Here is a 25,695-nt window from a genome sequence, read left to right as displayed (position 1 = left end):
GGTGGGGGCGCTGGGTGATGAGCTGCCGCAGGGGGAGAGGGCCTGGGGCGGGTAAGCGCCGCAGACGTCGCGGGGAGACGTTATCTGCTGTCCGTGGGGGCCGAGGGACCCTCGGGCGGGCGACGACGAGGGCCGGGTGGCCGCCACGCGTTCCAGTGCTCGCCCTCTGTCCCCTCCACGGGCGCGCGGCGTCCGCCATGGAAGCACATCCGGCTGCCGCCGGGGTCTCCGGGCGCCGCGTCCCCGGTTCCCCGGAGCGATGAGGCGGTAGGGGCGCCCCGCGTTCCGCCTCCCGCCCGCGCTCCTTCGGCCGGACCGACAAGGACCGTGGGTCGGCCGGCCGGCCGCGGTGCCGCCCCCGCGCCGCCCCGCCCCGCCTCGCCTCCTGGGGGCGCTGCCGGGCGTCCGCCGCTCATGCCGCCCCGGCGCCCTGCCGCGCCCGGCGCCGGCCGCTGAAGCCCCGGCCGCGCCGCCCGCCCGTCCGCCGGCCCGCCCGCGCCCACCGCCCAGCCGCCCGGAGCCGGCCGCCCTCCTGCCCCCAAGATGTGGCACAGCGTCGGGCTGACCCTGCTAGTGTTCGTGGCCACGCTGCTGATCGTGCTGCTGCTGATGGTGTGCGGTGAGTGCGGCGTCGCGCGGGGCAGTTAACACTCCGCGGTACACACGCCGGCTCGATCGTCTGGTCGACTGGCTTGTTTTGTCTGGTTTAAAAGAAAAAAAGAAGGCCTGGGTGGGCAAGTGTCTTCAAATCATCTGTTTTTCACTTACCTCTCGGGAGTGAGCCCTGATCCACGACAGGCCCGCTGTCATCCAGGAGAGGGAAGAACAGCATCCAGGGCTGGGCATCTTGACTCGGGGTTAAAGCAGGTATTGCTTCACCGGCAGCGTCTTGATTGCCGTTCTTACCGCAGTCTGCTCAGATTTTAACCTTGGCCTGTATCCGAAGGTGAAGTGATTGATTACTCCTTTTTCTTTTTTGACACGTTCTGACTCTGATGACAAAGCGAGGTTTCATTACCTTCGTTTAACCAGGGGTAGGGACAGAGTTGGGTTTGAAGCACGCGTGAAATTTTTTGTTTACTTGGAGTTCAGGCTTAAACTAAATTCCGAGCAGAAATGTTGAGACGCGGCAGGACTTAGAAACACCGGCTATATTAAACTTCCAGGGTCAGGTAACCTAACTTTTAGTTCTGTAATAATGGTGCTGTTTTGTCTGGTGTGATTTTTTTTTTTTTCCTTCATGGAATGAGAGGACGTGAAACTTTTTTCTCAAGGTAATATTAGCGCAATTGTAGATTTTTTCTTTTTAACGCACAGTAACTGATAACCACAGCTCTCTTAGCCAAGTGGCTGAGCAGTTGTGAAAATTTGGGAATTGTTTAGAACCAGATGTCAGTGAGTATTTTTTGATAATTACGCTATTGAAGTAGGGGTTCAGGTTGATGCAGTAATTGGTCAGTATTCAAAATACTATAGGGCTTATTCATTGCATGATTAATGTACTAAATGCTCAGTATCAGCTATGTTTGGAGACACTCGTGCATATACATGTATAGACTTATATATTTGTATTTATACACTAGTATGTATGTTTTTAATTTTATTGCTTTTACATGTGCATAGACATGTATATATATTTGTATTTGTATACTTGTATGTATATTTTTAATTTTCTTGCTTTTACTAAGGCACTAGAGTTAAAGCTTCTAACTTACAGCCTTTCTTTTCTGATGATAAAACAATTGGAAAGCCTTTCTCAGTTTCCTGCTTGTGATGTCAGGATTTGGGGCTAATTGTAGGTGTTTAAGATCCTTGAAGTAAGGAAAACCAGATCTATGTGATTTGTTTGGATGTGAGGAAGTAGGTAAGCATATGCTTTCTTTTCTGATTTGAAGATGCAAGCTACCTGGAGATAGGAATGTAACATGTAAACCATGTAACAACAACTTAGATAGAATATTTGCCAAACTTGCCTTTGGGGCCTCAAAATTCCTAATTGCTGCATACATTAGACTTGCTCTCTCCACTCCCAATAGGTATTTGACTTAAAGTTTACTCATTTTTCTAAAAGTACCCTGCCTTTGGTTTCAGAAAACATTATGGAATGAGAGGTGACCTGTGGTAAGTAAAAAAGTGCCTTATTTTGATTGGAATGGTCAAGACTAATAGCTCTAAGAAGTAATCCAAGCACTTTTTTGTTGGGAGAGTGAATGATGTGGTAGCTTCATGTTTTGATTAGGAGGGGCCTGGGGCTTAGGAAGAGGAGGGAAGGATCCCACCAGATTTGAGAGAGAAACTAGGGTGTTGTATTAGTGTGCTAGGCATGCTGTAACAATGTACTACAGACGTGAAACAGCAGAAATTTATTTCCTTGTAGCCTGGAGGCTAGAAGTTCAAGATCCTCGTGTCAGCAGGGTTGATTTCCTCTGAGGCTTCTCTCCTTGGCTTGTAGATGGCGGTCTTCTCCCTGTGTCTTCACGGGGACTTTCATCTGTGTGTGTCCATGTCCTAATCTTATGTAATAAGGACACCAGTCATATTGGATTAGGGCCCCACCCTTATAAATTCATTTAACCTTAAATAACCTTTTAAAGGCCTTGTCTCCAAATATAGTCACATTGGGGATTAAAAATTGATGACACGGGTCTGCCCCAAGAAACTCATAACCTAGTTTATTTTAGAACTCTGACTGACTCTTTCACACAGTGAATTATGATTTTCAAATTTCAGGTTCCTTAGGGAGGTCTACCTTCTCCTGTCTCTGTTGATTGTACTTTCTTGCCTCTCATTCATTCTAAAAATATTTTCCACTCCCACTGTTCACTGAAACTGCCCTTGTCAAGATTCATAACAAATGGCCTCCGTATTACCAAGTCCATGGTCCCTTATGAGTTGTAACTGTATTGATACGTAACCTCTCATACTCATTCTATACAGGTGAGCATTCCTTCCATGAAGCGTTTCTCTTGGCTTTTGTACACTATACTTTCATGGTGTTCTTCCTACCATAGTGGTTAATTGTTTATCTTTTCCTGGCTTCTCATCCCCTAGAATTTAACTTTTTTTGATCACAATCTATGATAGGAAATAAATTTTCATTATTCCCAGTACATTCATAAGTATATACAGATAAATTACATATATCAATTAGTTATATCCACATCTATCTACCCATCATCTTTCTTGTCTCTGAAATAAAAATTTTACAGACTAGTACTTGCCATTACTCCATGAGATGCATGCTATTTTCTATTGTATTTTTATGTTACATTACGTTATAATACAAATATATAGTATTTCTATTTTTGCCTTCCTTCTGTTCTCTTACTCATCTTACCCAGTTCTAAAGATTTAAATAGTAACTATAACTGATGACTAAAATTAAATCTACAGCTCTTATTCCTCTCCTGCACCCCAGGTTCGTGCATCAAACTTTTATTCTCGATATCTCCACTTGAGGATATAACAACCATCTCAAACTAAACACATCTAAAACAGAACTTTTGATTTCTACCACCTGTTTCTCCCTCCCTGCTCACATGTTGTCAGCAGCCAAGGACTTGGGTGTCATCCTTGGTTTTGCCCTTTCCTTTCCTTATAAATATCAACTCCATCTGGAAGTCGTGTCAGTTTTGTCTCTTTTTTTCTTCTAGTTTTACTGAGATGTAATTGACATACAGCACTGTATAAATTTAAGGTGTATAACATAATAATTTGATTTATATACATCATGAAATGATTATCATAGTAAGTTTAGTGAACATCCATCATCTCATATAAATACAAAATTAAAGAAATAGAAAAAAAAATTTTTTTTTTCCAGTGATGAGAACTCTCGGGACTTACTTTCCTAACAACTTTCACATAGAACACACAGCAGTGTTACTTATATTTATCTTGTTGTACATTACATCCCTAGTACTTACTTTTCTTATAACTGGACGTTTGTACCATCATCCAATCCCACCCCTCCTCTATCAACCACAAATCTGATCTCATTTTCTGAGTTTGTTTGTTTTTAAGTATAATTGACCTACCACACTGTTAGTTCCTGTTATGGGACATAGTGGTTTGATATTTCTATACATTTCAAAGTGATTACCGTGAAAGTCTAGTTACGTCTGTCACCATACAAAGATATTACGTAAATATTTTTTAATAGATTTATTTTTGTTTATAGTTTTTTTATAGATTTATTTTTATTTATTTATTTATTTATTTATTATTTTTGGCTGTGTTGGGTCTTCGTTGCATGCGGGCTTTCTCTAGTTGCGGCGAGCGAGGGCTACTCTTCTTTGTGGTGCACGAGCTTCTCATCACAGTGGCTTCTCTCGTTGCGGAGCACGGGCTCTAGGTGCGCAGGCTTCAGTAGTTGTGGCACATGGGCTCAGTAGTTGTGGCTCACGGGCTCTAGAGCACAGGCTCAGTAGTTGTGGCGCACGGGCTTAGTTGCTCCGTGGCATGTGGTATCTTCCCAGACCAGGGCTCAAACCTGTGTCCCCTGCATTGGCAGGTGGATTCTTAACCACTGTGCCACCAGGGAATCCCTATTTCATAAATCTTGACGTTATTCCCCACCCTGTACATGTCATACCTGTGACTCATTTATTTTGCAAATGAAGTTTGTACCTCTTAATCTCCCTTACATATTCCCTACCCTTCCCTCCCCCCCACCTCCTCCCCTATGGCAACCACCTGTTTATTTTCTGTATCTATGACTGTTTCTGTTTAGTTATGTTTGTTCATTTGTTTTGTTTTTTAAATTCCATGTGTAAGTGAAATCATGGAGTATTTTTCTTTCTCTTTCTGACTTACTGCACTTGCACAATACCCTCTAGATCCATCCAGGGTGTCGCAAATGGCAAGATTTCTCTTTTTTATGGCTGAGTAATATTCCATTGTGTACATACACTTCATTGTCTTTATCCATTTCCATTTGCGTGGAATACCTTTTTCCATCTCCTCAGTCTATGTTTGTCAGTTTTGTCTGTGATGGTTTGAATCGGCAGATGTGGAACACATGGGTACGGAGGGCTGACTGTATTTTATATGTTTGTTTCTCCCAGTTAGGGCGTAAGCTCAGTGAAGGCAGGGACCTTCTTTGGCTTGTTCACTGCTCTATTCCTGGATCCTAGAGAGTAGAAGCATGTAGAAGGCCTTCATATATTTGAAGAAGAAATGAAGACAGATTCCTCAATATAAATTATTAAATTTCTATTACAAATACAGTCTTAAATGTGGTACAAACCAAGGTTGTCTCAAGGTGGATAACCCTTGTATTACTCAATAAAATACATTTAATGAACTGTTATGTTCAGGTGCTGTGATGGAGGTCATGAGTGTCCAAAAATTAATAAAGCATAATCCCTAGTATACTTTCTTAAATGTTTGGTAGAATTAATTTAGGCCAGGACTTTTGGGGAAAGCTTTTAACTGCAAATTCAGTATCTTTCATTTGGGCTAATATTGGGCTATTCCAGTTACTTGTGTCTTCTTGAGTGAGCTTTTGTAGTAGTTTGTGTCTTTCAAGCACTATGTCTATTTAATCTGAATTAATGTTCTCTCATTATCATTTAATATCTGTAGGATCTGTGGTGATGTCTTCTCTTTCATTCTTGATATTGTTTGTGTTCTTTTCTCTTGTTTATCAGTCTGGCTAGAGGTTTATAAATTTTATTGATCTTCTCAAAGAATCTGGTTTTTAGTTTTATTGATTTTTTTATTTCTTTACTTGTCCATATTTTAGTTCATTGGTTTATGCTTATATCTTTAGTTTCTTCTACTTATTTTGATTTTAGTTTGCACTTCTTCTAGTTTCTTATGGTGGAAGCTTAGATTATTGATTTTAGACCCCTCTTATTAAAAAAAAATAGCTATTTAATGATATAAATTTCTTTCCAGGTATTACTTTTGATTTTTTTAAAAAACTTTATTTGGTTCAAAATATTTTTTAGTTTCACTTGTGATTTCTCCTTTGAACCATGACTTATTTAGGACATTTTCCCCCCCGTATATCATTTTATCATTTTCTAGTTTAATTTTGTTATGGTGAGAAAAGTGTATCAAGTTTAGGAAGGTTTACACTTAATGAGATGAAGTAATGGTCTGTTTTCGTGGATGTTCTGCCTATACTTGAAAAGAATGTTTATTCTGCTGTTATTGAGTGGAATGTTCTGTACATGTCAGGTCAACTTGGTTGATAACATTGTTCAATATCAATGTTGTCAATAACATTGTTCAACAGTTCTTTTTATCAGCTACTCTGTTACATAGTAGAAATCTTAAGAGCTCTGAAATGGATCAGTTGGTGAAAGTCATTAACCCCTTAAATTTATGGTACTTTTGGTGTGTGTTGGGGGTTGGGGTTGGAGGATGGAAGTTGAATGGTTTGTTTGGAATACATTCTCTGTGCCAGATACTCTTCTAAGACATAGAGGACATAGTGGAAACCATAGATAAACCATAAATTTTCTTTCCTTAAGAAACTCATGTCTTGGGGGGATGACAGTTAGTTATTAAGACAGTGAAGGATGGAAGTGAGCATGAGATGCTAAAGCAGTCATCCAAGAGAGTACTATACTGAAGAGATAGTATAGTAGAAAGACGTAAGAATTATGTGTTCACGTTGCTTAAAAATCTCAGAGGCAGTGGTAGTAACCTCTTGTCTGTGGAGTTTGCCCTGGAGAGGAAGAGACTGGAGCCTAAGAGATTGTAACAATGGATAACATTTGATGAGTGTTTATTATATGCGGGCATTCTTTTTAGAATGTTACACACATTAATTCTTTTTATTACCGCATTGACTCTGAAAGTGGGTGCTGTTGTCTCTATTTTATAGATGAGGAAACTGAGGCACATAGAGGTTAACTTGCCCAAATTTCAACTGAGCTGTTGAGTTAGGATTCATGGCCAAGCAGTGTGGCTCCAGCGTGCCTCTGAGTTATAAGAAGTTGTGGTGGTAATCCAGTTGACAGATAATAAGGATTTGATGTAGGATAGAGAATGGCACTGGGAATATAATGAAGGAAACAGATAGGAGAGGGTTTATTAAGGTAGAATCTATAGCACTGAAGTAAAGCAGGGTAGGGCTGAAATATGCTCTTTCCCACCTGAGAGATGGGGAAAGGATACAATACCCATTACAGAAATGTGAAAATCAGAAGAAGGAGCTGTTGGATGAATATACTTTTTAAAGATGTCTTCAAGCCAGTGAGGTAGAGATTCCTTCCTGGGGTTTAAGAAAGGTAGAAAGTATGGATGAAAAATTTGGTCATCCTCTATAATAGGGGTAATATTTGGATCTATGGGAGTGTTGTGATCACCAGAAGGAGAGGAAAATAAAAAGAGGAGAGGTTTTAAAGGGAACTTTAAATCTGTCTTCCATTTCCTGGGTAACAGGGTTTTGGGCGTGGAGGTATTTCGGTTCCACGTTGTGTTGGGTCAGTGATGGTTTCTCCGGGGGCTTGTCTGCTGGGGCCGCCCAGTGTGTCTTTACAGAAGGATGTGCAGTAGAGGGAGCTTGGTGAGAAGGGTCGGGGAGTATGGTTCTGTTTTCACTTTGCCTGTGTCTTGGCCTTGGACATATTACCTTAGCAGCGAACCTTAGCTGCTTTCTGTGTAAACGGAAAATAAGGTTATAGGATTGAAAGTGGAAAAGAGCTTTATACAAATCAAGATCAGTATTAAGCCAGTCAGTTAACCACTTAGATATCATCATGAAGGTGGGATTAACTCCATGGAAAGAGTGATTCCACAAAGATAAGAATTTTTTGTTCTACTGCACCTGGGCTTTTTGAACTCAAAAGATCTTGGGTAGGAAATCATATTCTCATTCCCTAATTAGTGTTTTGTGTTTTAGCCATACTTTCACTATGAAAATATGAGAAATTTGATACACTTATTGAATTCATTGCTGTTTTGCCGAGCTAGCCCTTTTCAATGGTTATGAGTCACTTTGAGCCTTTGATTTCTTATCTAGAAAATGGGGATAATGATTCCTAGTCTCACTAATTCAGAGGGCTAATGAGAGGATTAAATGAGATGTCGAATGTAAAGCACTTCATGAACTGAGAACTCTGTGATTACTCCTGTCCCCTGGGTTTGTGGTGTGTTGACAGTGATGGTCCGTCGTTCAAGTTCATCTGCCATTGCTACCCTTCTGCTGCCAGCACATTTATCTTGCATAGAAAAACAATATACAGTGTGTTTCATGAGCTCCATCCTGTGAACTAATGCTTAGTTACTGGGACACACAAGTTGAGTGCTTATTTGCTTATCCCAGGACACACACCCTTTGTTGCCAGCCAGTTTTTCTGACTCACAGACTTGCCTTTTAAACTATGAAAAACTGCAATACTTGTTTTAACAATTAGTGTAAATTTTTGACTAAGTACATATAATTGTGGACAGTCCTTCTCCCTGCCCCCTCCACCCCCTCCTTTCTGCTATTCCTCTGTCCCTCCCTCCCATTTTTCTCTTACAATCTCAGGACAAGGTACAAGACCCATGCTCCACAGAATAAGAGTAGGTAAGGAGTTTCTGGTGTCTGCATATCAGGTTTGGGTGGGAGGAATTGTAGGAGCTGTACTTTTATAGGCGGTCCTGTAGGCATGCAAGGTACAAGGGGTAAGTCCCTTTCAGTAAAAGGTAACCTGGGTGATAGTGGTTGTTCTTCCTCCTGTCCTGCTCTTCCCCAAAGATGCAAGCACCACCTGGGAGAAGTTAGTCACTAGGGCCCAGAGTCCAAATTAGGCTGGCCTATTCTTATGGTAAGTCAGAGTTATAAATCTGAACTGGTGGTTCTTTCCCTTGTGTCTGTGGTGCCTTTCCCCCTCCCAATACACACTTGTACACACATGTTCCTCTCTTATTTATTTGATGCTGTCTTACAACCAATAACATGTAGCTAGAGGATGATGCTTCATTTTGCATTATGTAACATTCCATGTGTTTTCTCAATCACTCATGGTGTACTAGAGAATGAACTCTGAATACATACATTGTTATTTATATTAAACTATTCGGTTAACCAGACACAGTTCAATACTACTTGGAGCAAAGATAGAATCATTCTTTATGTCCAACTTCTGACCTTCCATTGCATCATTCCTCACACATCCATTGTCCTCCTGCAGCATAGCCCACTCATCAGCGAAGCCTGGGCAGTGTCTTTATAGCTCCCCCTTACATATTCCCGTTGTCCCACTAGTAAACACGAATGAGCTTTTGTTGCCTTTTCTCAAGTGGGATCTTCTCAGATAGGCAGTCTGGTCAGGTGTTGATCCATCTCTTCCCTGCTCTTCCATTGCTTATCCTTTTCTCCTTTTCCTTGGCCACTTGCCGTAACTGATCTGCAGCAGCACTCATGTTTCTTCTTTCCTTCATTTCTCTTTTCCAAACCTACATGTGCATCAGAATCATCTAGAGAGCTTAAAAAAGATGAGTAAGCACAACGCTGGAGATTGATTTGGAGTATCTGGGGTGAGTCGTTGGGAATCTGTAGCTTCTCACAGCTCCCTAGCAGAGCATAATGAGGAGCCAGTTGGAGTGATTCTCCTGGGAATGGCTGCAATGTGGTGATCACATATCTTTAACTAGGGTCATTCCATTGGACAATACATGCTGTTGAAATTGCTTTACATTTACATGTGTTCTTTTCCCTAAAAGGGAGAACGTGACTTCCAACCTCATCAGATCCTACCTCACTTCCACCCCAAGTAGTTCCTCTGCTCGAGGGGTTGAAGACCCCTTGCGTCGCGGACGTTCATCAGAGGTCAGATTGTGTTAAGGTTTTAAAGAAATCGAAGCAGGTCCCAAGCAGATCAAAGGTTTTGTTTAGCCTTCATCCAACAAAAGAATTGCCTGCCCAGCTCAGGGATGGTTTTTAGGGGGTGATCCTGAAGTAAAGACCATCCTCCGGGACCCTGTTGCCTAATAAATGTAGAGCGGACATCTTTATAGGAGCTCCTTCCCCGAGTTGTCCTGTCCGTTCCCTTCCAGCCTTGGAAATCACCCGCAGCTCTCAGGGCTAGGCCGCGCAGCCCTGTTCACAATACCTACCCAGGTAACGCACACTGGTCTTGGGCCTGACAGTTGACCCAAGCTGGGTCAGAGATTCTAGGCTGTTTTTTGAGGATAGCCAAGAAATCATAGAAAGCTGGGAAAAAGCAGCCATGTTCAAGGGAAGCCTAGAAGGACATGAGGCAAGGGTGTAGAGAAAACAGATAATGCTGGAGGATGACCTCAGTTCATGAGCGCCTCCCCCTAGATCTAGTCCCTCTACGTCCCTCTCACGGGCTCTATAAGCTGATAACAAATTCCCCCTTTTTTGGTTAAGCTTAGTTTTAGGACTTTTGTTACTTGAATTAAAAGCTGCTTTATTAAAATAACAGGAGGTGAACTATGTATTTATATGACTTTCGACTTTGTATTTTAAGATCAGTGCAAGTAAAATACTGTAGATGAATAATAGGGGTGAGGCCCTATTAATCACCTGCAGGGAATGTGACATACCAGATGTAAGTGGAAGGACAGTTTATGTTGAATAACAATTTGGCCTTGAAACGATATGTGCAAAACATTTCCTCACAGTACCTTTCCCAAAGTTAAAAAAAAAGTTAGCTATTTTTATTTTCATGTCTAATTAACGTAGCCAGTGACTATTAGCAGCTTTATCTGGCACTGCAGTACCTCTCTTAGTTTCTTCTTCGCTAAGTCACACTTTTCCTGGTATATACCTATTGGGGTTTTAATAATGGTTCTTTTTCCAAAATAAATGTCACATGTAGTTGTTTTTCCGTTCACACTGCCTGGCGTTTTTAGTATCATCCTTTCTTCAGAGGATTAACACTCTTTGATGAGCGGTCTGTTGGGGAAGCTTGAGATCTTACCAGTTCCAAGTACCGTGAGATGGACATCCCCTCCCCCGCACCCTCCAACCATCTTCCCACGATTACAGCTGTGTAAGAACTTAGTCATTTTACTCGGGGAATAGCTTGTTGAACATCCCTGAATTTAGCGAATACCACTGCAGTTCTTACCACCACGACAATTTCCCTCTTAGCTTTGCTCTCCCACCCTGTCATTACAGTAGCCATTGTGAACAACCCGGCACAGCGGATGTGTGTTGTTTTTGGCTGCTCAGCTAATGAGCTCCATATCTGTGTCGGGGGGAATTCTCTACCTCACGATTTTTTGTGGGAAGCAGTGTCACTACCCACAGGCTCCTCCACCCCCAGCCTTCACACACCTTACACGCAGGCACAATAGGGACAAATAAGCTTCTTTTCAAGTTTGCTTATCTGCAGATTTGGGGGTGGCAATGGAAGAGGTGTGAAGTCGGGTGGTTGAGCTGGTGCGGCGGGGAGGGAGCGGTGAGTGTGGGGCTGGTGGCTGTAACTTGCTGCTCCAGACTCTGGCGTCTCTCTGATTGGCTGCCACATTCTGAATTTTGACTTCAGATTGAGCCCCCTGCATTGTTCGATCACTGGCAGTGATTTAAAAGAAAATCTTTTTTGGGGTTTGTTTTATTAAAACTGAGAAAGACAGAGTTCGTGATCTAACTGAATGCTCTTATTTATATCTCCCCAAACTGACTGTTGAAGCAGTCTTCAGTTCCTTATTTTGTCGATTTCTGTGCTGGGAGACTTTACTTTCTCTTAACCACCCCAAGGGCAAGAGTATTTTATGGTGGGAACCCCACTGGTGACAGCCCTTCACCATAGTCTCTTTTCAGTCGGAAGAGTTCCAGTAACCTCCCTTTACTTTTCTAAATTTATGGTCATTTTATACCTAGTAGCCGCTGTTGGTATCTTTGATCTTTATGAGGTCAAGACTATCATCATCTTTGAGCTTGCTTATAATTTCCCTGATGGTAAATGCACGTGCATTATCTTTATTTAGCACAGTAGTACCTTGGGAAAAAGAGGTTTTTTTAACTTTTAGGTTGGGTTCTCAAAACTAACCTAAGAGGAGTTTTCCTTAGTATCTTTAAAATCAACTGGACTTATTAATTTAGGCCAATTAATGGTATTGGGGTATTTAAAACATAAACGTCTACAGAGTAGTTACGATTTACTTAGTTTCTGACTTGTTTTTCTCCTGATTTTTCTGATTAGCAAAACCATGTATGTCCACTCTGGAAAACTTTTGATATGTACAGAGAAATATTATTAAAAAATGTAGGTCCCCACATTGACCTACAGATTTAATACAATCCCTATAAAAATTCTTGCTGCCTTTTTTTTTTTTTTCAGAAATTGACAAGATAATTCTAAAATGCACATGGAAATGCAAGGGACTTTAGCCAAAACAGTCTTGAAAAGAACAAAGTTGGTAAACTTACACTCTTGATTTTAAAACAATACAAAGCTACTGTAATCAAGATAATGTGGTATGGCATAAGGATAGACAGATCAATGGAATAGAAATAAACTAACATTTATGATCATTTGATTTTTGACCAAGACAATTTAATGGAGGGAAGAACCGTCTTTTCAACAAATAGTTCTGGAACAGCTTGGTATCCACATGCAAAAGGATTAATTTGGATCTCTCTCTCACACCAAAGTTAACTAAAATCAATCAAAGACCTAGTGTAAGAGCTAAAACTAAAACTCTTAGAAGCGTGCATAGGCATAAATCTTCATAATTTTGGGTTAGTCTCCAGTTCCCTAGATATGACACCAAAAGCACAAGCAACCAAAGAAAACAAGATAAATTGGATTTCCTCAAAGAATAAATGATAAATTAGGCTCCATCACAATTAAAAACTATTGTACTTCAAAGAACATTATCAAGACAGTGAGAAGACAGAACGGGAAAAAAATGTTTTGCAGATCATATATCTGATAAGCGCCTGGTATCAAGAATATATAAAGAACTCTTACAACTTAATAAAGAGACAAACAACCTGATTAAAAAGTAGGCAGAGGAATTTAATAAACATTTCTCCAAAGAAGATTTACAAATCGCCAATAAAAAGAAAATGATGTTTAACATATTTAGTCATTAGGGAAATGCCATAATAAAAGCCACAATGATAAACCGCTTCACACCCACTAGGATGACTATAATAAAAAAGGCGGACAATAAAAAGTCTTGGTGAGGATGTAGAAAAATTGAGAACCTCTTACGATGCTGATGGGAGTGTAAAATGGCACAGCTGCTTTGGACAAGACTAGCAATTTCACAAATGGTTACGCATAAGTTACCATATGACGCAGCAATTCTACCCCTAGGTATAGTGGACCATTGAACAACATGGGTTTGAACTGCGTGGGTCCACTTAACATGCGGATTTCTTTCAATAAATACACACTGCAGTCCCCTACATGATATGAGGTTGAATCCTTGGATGTGGAACCGTGGATATGGAGGGCGGATTGTAAAGTTTCTGGTGGATTTTCAACTGTGGGGAGGGTATAACCCCTGTCTTGTTCGAGCGTCAGTTGTATACCCAAGAGAAATGAAAACACGTCAGTGCAAAAACTTGTGCAGTTGGTCATTGCAGCCAAAAAGTGGAAACTGCCCGGGTCTGTTAATTGGTAAATGGTTAAAACTAAATGTGATGTGTCTTTACAATGGAATATTATTCAACAATAAAAAGGAATAATGTGATACATGCAACAACATGTTTGATGAACCTTGAAAATATATGCTTAGTGTAAGAAGCCAGGCACACGAGACCACATACTGTGATTCCTGCTGTATGCCATGCGCAGAATACACAAATCCACTGACAGAAGAGTACATTAATGGTTCCCAGGGGCTGGGGAGGGAGGAACTGGGGAAGGGACTGCTGCTAATGGGTGTGGGGTTTCTTTGGGTGTCGATGAAAATGTTTTGGAGTTTGATAATGGTGATGGTGGCACAACCTTGTTAATATGCTAAAAACCATTGAATTGGACATTTTAAAATGGTGAATTTTATGATAGGTGAATTGTATCTCAATAAAAAAAGGTAATTAGTCAACAGCAAAGGAGAAGTCACCTCAGATCCCACTGCCCGGGGACAGCCACAGCTCCTGTCGATTGAGCAGTTTACCAAATGTGGACTCCGTGCCAGGCACCTAAGCCCTTTATTTATTTATTCCTCACAGTGGCTTTATCAGTCTTCTGTCAGGCCTGAGCCTCCTGACCCCTCCAGAGCTCTTTCCTCTACCTCGCTGCTGTGCCTATTTTTAGAAAGAATTTTGAGTGAACAGAGAGCTTGCTAATTTGGAGTATCGTTAAAATACTATTTTATAGAGTTAGGTGCTTTACTCACACAGTTGACTAAAATATATTTGTGGTGTGGTTCAGTTAGCACTCAGCACTCAAGCTTAAAGGAAAGCAAAAACCTGAGAAAAGGGTTAAATCTCTGAAGTTAGTTTTTTAGTACCAAGGATTTTATGTTCATCTTTCCCCCCAGAGATTATAAGAAAGAAACAAGTAAAATTAGAAACTTCCTTAAGTGGCCATTCATCTCGGCCTTTGTAATGCTGGGGTAGAAAAGCTGGTTGGATTTTGTTTCCATAAATGCTAGTCATCAGAATATGCTATGGTCCGTTGCTTTTCTATGAAACTGGAGAGTTTTAAAGTAGAAGGCATCGAGAAAACACGCTAGCATGGAAAACTGTTAGCAGTGGTTAGTTTTGTTTATGAAATACTCTTTAACATTTCAGAGCAACCAGTCATGGGTTCAGGAGTTTCAGCTCCTGTGTTCTCCTTTATTGACTGTTTGTTCTGTATTAGTGGACGTCTAAAAGTTAAAACTCCTTGCAAAAACAAGCAAAACTTGGTTAGTAATTTTTTTTTTTTTTTAGGAGAGTTATTCAGACTTTTTAATGGATTTGACATGAAAACACTGTATTTTTTAAAATCTTGAATTTAAGATACTGGTGCTCTGGCTTTTCATCTTTCATTGTGTAATTAAAGAAAATTTATTAATTTTCTGTGAAAGTTTATTATTTCTAGAAACTTACTGAATAGTTTGGTCCTGAGAAGTTTTTACCAAAGTGCAGGTGATTTAGTAAATCCTGCCATTTACTGTCTTGCTTTCTGACTGAAGCAAACTTGTGTTTAGTAAATAATGGCATTGAGGTGTGAACGTCCAGGTAAATAGCGAGGTGTATTCTTTCTTCCCCAGAAAAATGCTCTCAAAAACTTGAGTTTAGTACAATAAACACTCTACTTAGATATCATAATCTCATTATAAATTTGATGTAGATGGACCAAGCTTGGATTCTCAGTTCCGTAAGGCAGAAACTGTTTTTGCCATTCTGTAGAATCCCAGAGTTTATATTTATGCCATGTCCATAGTAAATGCTTGATAAATGTTTGTTATATAAATTGTAATCACATATACATTTAAATTACACATACTGTTTCGTGACACACACACCCCACACATAATTAACTGAAATGTTCCCAACTGATAATACTGTGTGTCATAATTTCTCTTAATGTTTTTCTCTCTCTTTAGGTTGGTATTTTGTTTGGCATCTTTTTTTATCAAAATTCAAGTTTCTTCGGGAACTGGTGGGAGACACAGGATCTCAGGAGGGAGATCATGAACCTTCAGGGTCTGAAACAGAGGAAGACGCTTCATCATCTCCACACAGGATCAGATCTGCTCGCCAGAGGAGGGCACCTGTTGATGAAGGCCACTGACCTGAGCTGTGGTCCCCTGATAGCGAATGACGAAGGACACTGGGAGTCTCTCTCTGTAATGACTTGGCTTTGCAATCTGCTAAAAGATTGAAGAACATTCATTCTTGGATCTTAAATCCAATTCAAAAAAAGATTTACATGTAAGCCATATGAAAATAAAGGGAATTACAACCAAATCGGACCATTGCAGATTTCATCGTAAAGATAATTTTTGCTTATATACTTCTACATATATACTTATTCTTTGACTCTTGGGCTTATTTTCTTGCACTGGTGTTAATCTGGTAAATATTACAGGCTTGAAAAACCATATTTTATTAATATTAGTTCTATGTTGTACTTTTTTTCCCTCCACATTATACCTTGTCTGAAATTGGGATGCATTTTACGATTACTGTCAACCAGGCAAGAGTCATGATGCAATTATCCTCGCCTGTGCCTGTGTGGACTTAAGGTTTGTCCTGTTGTTGGTATCAAATGTGTCAGGTTTAATTGGCTTTTAAAAATGTCTTCAAAAAGATTACACTATAATTCAGCATTGAAACGAAAAGTTATCGTGTATGCAGAAAAGCATGGAAACAGAGCAGCAGGGCGTACGTTCGATATTAGCGAAGCAAATATCCGTCGCTGGAGGAATGACCGAAATTCCATATTTTCTTGTAAAGCAACAACAAAATGCTTTACGGGACCTAAGAAAGGAAGATACCCACAAGTAGACGAAGCTGTGCTACATTTTGTCAGTGAGACAGGTGCAAAAGGACTGCCTATCACACACCAGGCGATGCAGCTGAAGGCAGGAGAAATTGCCAAAACCCTTGGAATAGACGAAACAAAATTCAAAGCAACAAGAGGCTGGTGTGATCGATTCATGCATCGAGCAGGACTGTCGTTAAGGCGTCAAACATCATTTTGTCCAGAGCTTCCTGCTGATATTAAACCGCAGGCAGTGCTGGAGTGCTGTTTTAAGAGATGCTGCATTGCCGGCGCTCTTGATGATGACCAAGGGTGCTGTGATCTGGGAGAATGCAGACACCGATGGCTGTGATTTGAGTGATTCAGAGGAGTTAGACTCAGACTATGAAGTTATAGTCATAACTTAACCAACTTATTTCATCATACACTTTCTTTACGTATGCACAAGATTGACGCGATAAAGATCTGTTTAACTCTAAAAGCTGTTTGAGTAAATTAAAAAAGTAGACGTTCTACAGGATACAGAAGCATTGTGTCATAGTTTAATTGCCTATGTGTTTTCTTAGAGATACATGTGGTGCGTCTTACAATTGATGGCATCTTAGGTTAGGAAAAAAAATAGTCTGTAAATTTATTTTTCTTTCTAGGATAGCAATTATTTATTGGGGACCTTAATTCTGACTCTTAGAATGTTGTTAAAATAGTTATCCTCTATGAGATACATTTTGGAGCGCCCTATTCAAGATTTTAGAGTAGTAACTTGGGAATCTAGGCCCTATCCTCTGCTTTAGGAAGAGTATTTGTATGGGAGGACTTCATGCTCAAGGCATGTGTTGTGGAGAAAATACTTCTTCACAAACAGCAATTCGGTGACAAGACCTCAGAGGTACTGGGTATTGAGGAAAAAATAGAGAGTGGGTGAAAATGCCTGCTTTACTGTAAAATGATTCTTGCCAGGTTCCCATGTTTGTCTTCACTGAACTTTGGACTGCGTGTTTCCTGGTGAAGAGAGATATGGATTAAAGAACCTTCCCGTTTAACGTTGCCTGCTTTATACAAGAATGAAGTGCGAAGCCAAGTTATTTTATTAATCCAAGTTCTTTTTACGTTTTAAACCTTTGTTTCTCAAGAACTAGGCATTACAGAATATCACCTCTATTTTATGATGGTGTGTGATTTTGTTTGATACCTCATACTTCATGCTGATAGTTCTGTTTGTTTATTAACAGTTCATCTGCTCTGCCCTAAGGCGATGAACACCTCTGCTGTCATTGTAGCCCTTTGGATGTACTGAAAGGGAATTTACAGAGTATAACTTTACTTTTAAATATTTGCTAAGGAGAGGTCCCCAGCAGCTGAGAGTGGGGCACAGTCTTTGTCTTTATTTCCTTAGTGGATGCGATTTTCTATTTTTATGTGACTATATTGATTAACAAAAACAGTGACACAAGTTTCAAGCATTAATTTTAATGCTTCATACTAGCTGAATATCACATTAAAATACTCATCAGTTAGAAAGAACTTTAATGCTTCTTGGTGCTGGGAGGATATTTGAATTAGGTCTTTTGCAGTCTGATATTTGGAGCTGTGGATTCCGCTTTGTAGTGGGTACCTTAGGTTTAGGTAATAGTTGCTGACACACTAAGTAGCTGGTAAGCTTCCTCTTGTGTCAGTATTAAGAATGATGGCCGATATAACCCCTAAAATCTGCAAGGGTCATCCACAAATTAATCCCTGAAAGATGTACATGTTGGTATTATTTATTAATATTTATGCTTTTATGGGTGTCTTTTTAAAATAGAATTGTATGAAATGTTCTGCTTAACTTGCTTGGGAAATATAACCAAAGCATATTAATAGCTCACACTCTACCATGTTTTAACTCTTAGGGAAGTGAAATCACTGCTGCCAATATGAGAATTCTACAAACAAATTCCTTTGTTTAAAACGTTTTTTCCCCCTGCACTCCTCTTCCCCCAGTACACTCACCATAGTACATGTTTCTAAGGCCACTGAGAGAGGCAGGAGAAATAGTTGTTAACACAGAATTATTTGTGTGATATAGTGTTTTTGTTCTTTTTCCTGTTTTAGTGCTTTTGTAGCTGAACTTACAGAACTCATCATAAGTGCATTTTCAGTTTCTTAGTAGGAGACGGAGTAGCCTGTGGTCAGTTTTAAAGTTTAGAGGGTCCTGAGCATTAAAAACACAAGTGTTAGTCTTGTTTGAATTCTCACGGACAGTGATGGTGAGCAAGGATGTCATTGTTTGAGGATTAATTCTAAAATGAGGATTCTGGTGGGTGCTTTTCCTTCCCAACCAACCATTTCCAAATCTTTTTCTTCTTTTGCTTCTGAAACTTTTGTGAAAATTGCCTGTATCAAATTTATTGGTAGCATGGCTCTGATTTCAAGGCCAAAAAACGCTAAGTATTTGTGTGACACTGTTAAATAAGATTTTTAATATTTACATAAAGCTAAAAATAGAATTCATCCAGTGGATTTTTGTAGTGATGTTTTCATGGTGGAAACATAAATGCGTCATTTTGTGGTGGATAGCCAATTTATAGACATGCTGGCCTATTTCTTCAGATGTTATCAGATTTAAAAACAACTTCGAACTGTTATTTTGCTGAAAGTTGGGAATATGTTAAGTAACGGATTCACAAAATAGGGCATTTTAAACCAAACTGTGTTGCAATGTTTGAAAGTAGTGCATTTTTACTTTTAAGAGCAACAGTTTTTGAAATTATTTTAAGTCAACAATGCAGTATTTTTTAAAGTCAGTTTTTCTTAAAAGGTATGTTTTAATGTAACATGTAACCAGTGTAACTTTAGCTTTTGACTGGTAAACTTCAAGTGCTTTTATATTTCAGGTTGACTTTAAAAAGCCAATGAGCAGTACTCAGAGGTTATGGATTCTTAAGCAATTAATGAAATAATATTTTGTTATGGAGTCTAGAATTAAAGCACCTTGTATTGTCTGCTTTTAAAGTATTCTATAGTTTTTAACTTAAAGCATAAAGAGTAACATTTTATCTTTATTAATTTAAAAAGTTACATTTTCCATTTGTTAATATACATGTGTCGCCTGTTTTATGACCAGTGTTTACCCCTCTAAGTCAGTTCTATGCATAACCATTCACCAAATACTGCTGCTCTGGTTTCTTAGAGGAAACATTCTGTGCTATGCTATGATGTATTGTCATCTTGCTGCTTGACAAATAGGTTTATAAGGAATTAGAACTGTGTGTGTTAATAGTACCTTTGTATAACGAGATGTAAAATTAGAGATGAGGATTCTGTGTAAACGATTATTCACTGTTTTAAAACTGGTCAACACTATAAAGTTTCTGTGGTTTGTGTGATGCTTCACTTTACACAGAATAAATTAAAATGAAAACAAAAGTTGTGTTTGTTTCATTGATAAAGAATAAGAAGTGTGAAGGGTACCTTGGACATGAGGGATTGGAAACCAGCCAGTTTTACCAGTGGTTCCTCCTTCACCTCATTTGTCAAACTCTAAACATCTATAAGAATTAGGACAACATCTCAGTAGTATTCCTAGTGCCATGAAAGTAATTGACTTGGAACCTAAGGGCACATAGCATTAGAGCTAATTTACACTTCATGTTTAGCCTTTTTTCTTCTCATGCTTTATCCAGTACCTTCAAGATTGTTTTGCAAATCTGTTTACCATAGGTCATGTCTCACATTTTGTTAGTATTAACCACCAGGAAGACTGAGTGAGGGAACGGACCAAAGCCAAGTGAAAAGATGGAGGGATGCCTTGGAACCCATTTGCAATAGGAAACCATGAATTTCAGTGGCTGAGTGCCAAGTCCTGATTTTTCTTCAGCAGTGCTCGGCTGCCAAGAATGTAGAATGGAAAAAGTGGACTGTGTCAGGGTCAGGCTTTGTCAGGTAGGAGTGTCCAAAGGGCACAGTCACTTGAGATTGCTGGAGACTGGCTGTGGGGTTTGCGCTGGGTTGCAAGAGAAGTCGGATCAGTAAGGCACTGATAAATGGGGCTAACGGGAAGGGATAGAGATTGAAGATAATAAAATGCATGTGACATATGTATATAGTGGATAGAATAGGAAGTTCGGGGTGGAGACTAGGATTTTAGAGGTGAAGCAACCATAGCAAAGGGGAATCTGAGAACGTGACACGTTCTAGGGTGTCATGCGGGCTGTCAGCGTGGCCACTCATAGTTCTGCATCATGGCTGGAGTTGGGATGGAGAAGATGACCATGACCTGGGGACCAGGTCAGGGACTTGGAAGACTGATCTTAAGGTCTGGGATGTCAGGTGGCCCTTAAAAGGAGGAAGGAGTTTCCTGAAAATGAAAGAGGAGCTGTGAGAACGCTTTCTCTTCATGCTGGCCCCCGGCAACTCTCCAAGCCAGGACATGATTGTTACATTACAATTAAGTACTTTGGTTATAAAAATGATGCTGTTTATGGAGAACTTTGCTGGGGCTGGGGGAGGAGAAAGGAGTTGAGGACAACAAAAGCTTCTCTAAGAATCTTAGGGAGGAGTAGGAGTTTTCCAGGGTTCTGGACAGGAGAAAGGGCAGGTGCCAAGTCAGAGTTGAGGGAAGATGCCTTGTTTGGAGAACCGTAGATAGTTGATTATTCCTGGAATGGAGAGTGATTATGGGGTGCAACGTTTTGAAACTGGAGAAGTAGGAAAGATCTAGGTCATCAAAGACCTTGTATGCAATGTCAATGGCTTTGTTTAACGTACTAAGTGGCTGTTCTTGCAGGCACCTGGACAAAGTACAGATGGCTTAGGAAGCTCATGCTGACTGCACCGAGGAGGTCTCCTTTGGAGACACAATGGAAACAGGCTGATAGAAAGCTAGCGGCAGGCTTGAAAGGAGTGACGGCCATGGGAAGTTTGAGGACATGAAGAATCCACAGGGCTTGAGACTGGGTTGTGAAGGCAAGTGACAGAGAAGTGAAGGATGATTTCAACATTTGAGATGGACAACGTTGAGGGATGTGTATAGAAGTAGGCTTGAGGTTGGTCAAAGGGACATGGAAGATGAGAGACCAGTTTGGGGCATACATATTTGTATTTGAGGTGCTTACAGGCCACTGGGTGGACAGAAATACTAAACAGTTGTGAAAATGGTAGGAGGGCCATCAGTGATCATCAGCGTGTGAATGCAGTTGAAGCTGTTGGCAAACATAGGATCTGCCAGGGAAGAAGCCAGAATAAGAAGAGACCCAAGGAATGGCCCCTAAGGAGCATCAATATTTCAGAGGCTGGTAAAAGAAAAAGAGGCCACTAAGGACATTGAGAAAGACTGCTAAGAACCAGGAACATACCTGGAAGGCAATGTGCTTGAGGCCAATGAAGAAAGAACTAGGCAGAAAGAGCAAGTGTTAAATTGATATATATTAAAGAATGATGCCGCTCAGATCTGATTATTAAGAAATTGGGGCAACCTAGTTCCGGCAGAAGTCCGTGCAAAAGAAGATGTGAAATTTCTGCAAGGTGACAGCGGGGACAAATGGAATAGATATTGGCGGGAGTCAGTTGGACAGGGTTTGGTGATTGATTAGCTATGGGAGGTGAAGGGCAAGGATGAATCATTGGTGGAGGGCTGATGGAGGGCATGGGTGGAGCATGTTTGAGGGGATATGTCCAGGTGCATGGAAGACCAATGGAAATGGCCACCCTGAGGATACAGGTCAGAACTGAGTTCCTACCCAGATGCTGTAACTTGATAGTTGGCAATTTATTTAACCTCTCTGTTGCCTGGTCTGCTGAGTGAGAATGAGAACGTGCAGGGCTGTTGTAAGGAGTAAATTTTTAAAAATACCTGTTAAGCACACTTCTTCTTAAAAAAAAATTTTTTTTTTAAATAAATTTATTTTTGGCTGCATTGGGTCTTCGTTGCTGCGTTCGGGCTTTCTCTAGTTGGGGCAAGCGTGGGCTACTCTTCATTGCGGTGCGCGGGCCTCTCATTGCGATGGCTTCTCTTGTTGCGGAGCACCGGCTCTAGGCGTGCAGGCTTTGGTAGTTGTGGCTCGTCGGCTCAGTAGTTGTGGCTTGCAGGCTCTAGAGTGCAGGCTCAGTCGTTGTGGCGCATGGGCTTAGTTGCTCCACGGCATGTGGGATCTTCCTGGACCAGGGCTCGAACCTGTGTCCTCTGCATTGGCAGGCGGACTCTTAACCACTGCGCCACCAGGGAAGTCCCACACTTCTTACTATATCGTAAGCAACCCGTAACTTCACTCCCACCCCCCTTTCCTTACTTCTTACCTTTGTAACCGAGGCAGCCTCCTAATGACGGCTTGGTCCAGGAGTTGGTTTCGCTTCACCGAGAAGAGTTGAGATGGGGAGTCACAAAAACACATACATTCATCCTACAGTATTTTGAGGTAAGGCCTAGGCTTTGTCTCACTGAATATAGATCCATTAGAGTTCAATCTCGTTTTCTTTGCAAAAGCCAGACTTATAATTCGGCGATCTCCAGTTTTGTTCTCTTAAAACCGGAACGAGAACGGAGTCTTGCAGAGCAAAGATTTTTACTGTAGTGTTTTTCTGTCTTTGACAGTTGCCTTGCTTGTCCCTAGATGGACAGGATTTTTTGCATCTTGTCTTTATCAAAACTTTCCAAAACATTCAACTAAGTTTTCACAAAAACAGCAACCCTTTACTCACACTCATATTTAGTTGTGACATTTCATTATGTAATTACGATATCAGAGACAACTGATGTAAGCAGGTTTGGGAACCATTTGGGTTAAAAAGAAGTCATCTGGTGAGAAAAATATGTGAGCATACAAGATACTAATCCTCTGTTCTTGATTATGTACCCCACCCAGGCGGGGGCTGTGCATCTCATGTCACAGAGCAAATTGAAGTCTCAGCCCGGAATCTCCTTACCCTTCCACAGAGCCTTCATATCTGTCTATATCTCTTCCGACCCTCTCCTTCCCTCCTACATTAGAGGACAGACCCCTCTGCTATCTGAAACGAATTTCTCCTCCTGTGCTTTGGATCTGTTCCACCTTTTCAGCAAGTTAACACTGTCAGTTCTTTCTTCTATACACTCAATTGCTCTCTGTCATCTGGATCGCTCTCTCCAACATCTAAACATATTCAATAAACATATTCTATCTTGAAAGAAGGAAAGGTCCCGCCTACTCTGTCCCCTCAGCTGCCAGTGGCCCCTGCCTTGCCACGTCACACCAGACTTCTCTGAGTAGGTGTCTCCGTGACCCTGACGCAAAATCTGAAGGACATTTTCCAGCCCTCAGCTTTGCCTGACTTCCCAACAGCATTCGTGTGGTTGCTCATCTCTTCCTTGTTCCTTGAAACTTTCTTCTCCTTTGGCTTTAATGATACTAAATTCTGGCTTTACTGGTTTTAATACTTCCTCTCATTTCAGGCTTATCCTGCAGTGAAATGCCAGAGTTCCTCGGGGCTAGGTTCTCACCCCCTTTTCCTTCCTGTCTCCAGGAAGACAGGAAGCTGCCACTTCTTGACCAGTGGAGCCACATTCCCGTCTCTTGAGCCAGTGATCTTCCCAGTATCTGCTCTTGGTTGTCTTAAACACTGGTCTCACCCAGCATCTGCAGCCGCTTCTGATACTGGGGTCATACCAGCCTCCCTGTCGACCGTTGTAAAGTTGACAAACTAGGTGTCACTGTTGACCTTTCTTTTTTTTCTTTGTTTTTGTTTTTGTTTGTTTCTTTTACTTTTCGGCTGTGCCCTGTGGCATGTGGATCTTAGTTCCCCCATCAGGGATCAAACCCTCGCCCCCTGCATTGGAAGCACGGAGTCATAGCCACTGGACCACCAGGGAAGTCCCTCTTGACCTGTCTTTCGGGTCCCTTATTTAACACATCAAGTCTGGTTGACTTTACTTCTGAAATAGCTCTTGGAACCTTCTCTACTCTCCTCCATTTTCCTATTACCCCCTGTAGGCAATGAAGTGTAGTAGTCATGAGGGTGGCCTCTGGAATTGCGACCTCTGCGTGCCTCATTTTTCATCTGTAAAATGGGTGTAGTAGTAGTACCTATCTCATAGGGCTTCTGTAAGGATTGCATAAGTGAACACACACAAACATGTAGAATAGCGCCCCGTCCCCACCGCTCTGATGCCCACCTGGATCCTGCGACAGTGGCTGTCTCAAATCCACGACAGCCCCTCTCCAGCCTTCTCTCCTCCTTGTCGCCAGAGTGATCTTTCTGAAACTCAAATATGGCCCTGTCGGCTCCTTGCTTATATCGTGGGAATGGCTTCCCACTGTCCTAGAGAAAAGGTGGAAAATCCTCAACACGCCCAGGACACGCTGCAGGGTTTCATTCACCAGCTTGTCAGGCACCTTCTCCCACCACTGGCCTCCCCACCACCTACACTTACAGCAGGTGAGCCTCCTCTCAGCTACACAGATACTCGGAGATCACCAGCACCCCTGTCCCTGGGTCCCTGGGTCCCTGCACTGGCTCCTCCCCCCCCCGCCCCCCTTTCTCCTAGTCATTTGTCAGATTTCAGCTCAAAGTCACTTTCTCAGGGAAGCGTCTTTGAACACTACCTGACCCCTTTCCAGGCAGTTCCTTTGTTACATAGACTGGTCCTCCTCTCCTCCAGACAAGAGTTAAACACTTCTTGGTGCATTTATTTGATTAAGTGCCATCATCCCCTCTGTTGAATTAATCAATATATATATATATATAAGGTAGAACTTACATCAAAATGACATTGTAACCCGCAAGCTGCATATATTCAATCTTTTAGTCAGAATCTGAGTCTAATCTGAGAGGCTTAATTCTGCCTTATCAGCATCTCCTGACAATGGTTACCCTTTTCTTTAATCAACAAACACAAAAATGTATGTTAATGAGATGCTTATTTTGCAAGCCCCTGATTCTTTCTGTGTATTCTGTGTCCATTACTCTTCCATCCCTTCTGAAAAGGTCCAAATAGCCTGTCAAACAGCAGCTTTTAACCACAAGATGGCGACAGACTTCAAGAATTAGCCAGTGAGTCTAGTTGCTCTTCCTCTCAGGGGTGTGTTCCTTTAAAAGGATGTTGACGGGTTTGGTAATTATATGGCACCCTGTTTTGCATCATAAGTATTTAACCTAATCCTCTTTACTTAAAGCAGTTAAGTGAGCGTATAAATCGTTGATCAAACTGGAAGGGGATGGGGGATTATTCATCACTGGGCCAGGACAGATATAAACCAGGACTGTTCGGCCACCCAGGACATCTTTCCACTCCATCTAAAGCTGAGGCGGGCCAGACGACAATATTTACAGTCCCTCTGATGAGGGCTTGTAGTCAGAGAAACAGGAGCACTCGCAAACAGCATCTGAACTCCACCTCCCA

The 25,695-nt window shown here is 41.2% G+C and overlaps 1 protein-coding gene across 1 annotated transcript; it reads left to right on the top strand.

Annotated features, from left to right (window-relative positions):
• SMIM13 (small integral membrane protein 13) lies at positions 1-19,748 on the top strand. The gene is made up of 2 exons (XM_082344570.1): positions 1-619; positions 15,463-19,748. Exons 1-2 carry the CDS (start codon positions 544-546, stop codon positions 15,648-15,650), a joined length of 264 nt encoding a protein of 87 aa, XP_082200696.1. The 5' UTR covers positions 1-543; the 3' UTR covers positions 15,651-19,748.
• Positions 19,749-25,695: the final 5,947 nt, after the last annotated feature.

This window comes from Balaenoptera borealis, assembly GCF_965194805.1.
Source record: "Balaenoptera borealis genome assembly, chromosome: 12".
NCBI classification, from domain to species: Eukaryota; Metazoa; Chordata; class Mammalia; order Artiodactyla; family Balaenopteridae; genus Balaenoptera; species Balaenoptera borealis.
This window is presented reverse-complemented; position numbering and strand designations above follow the sequence as displayed.

What these genes read in the sequence shown, in the direction of transcription:
- SMIM13 (XM_082344570.1), top strand. Translation starts at nt 544, where the DNA reads ATGTGGCACAGCGTCGGGCTGACCCTGCTAGTGTTCGTGGCCACGCTG. An exon ending in GCTGCTGCTGATGGTGTGCG is followed by an intron (nt 620 to 15,462) that starts GTGAGTGCGGCG and finishes CTCTCTCTTTAG; the next exon opens with GTTGGTATTTTGTTTGGCAT.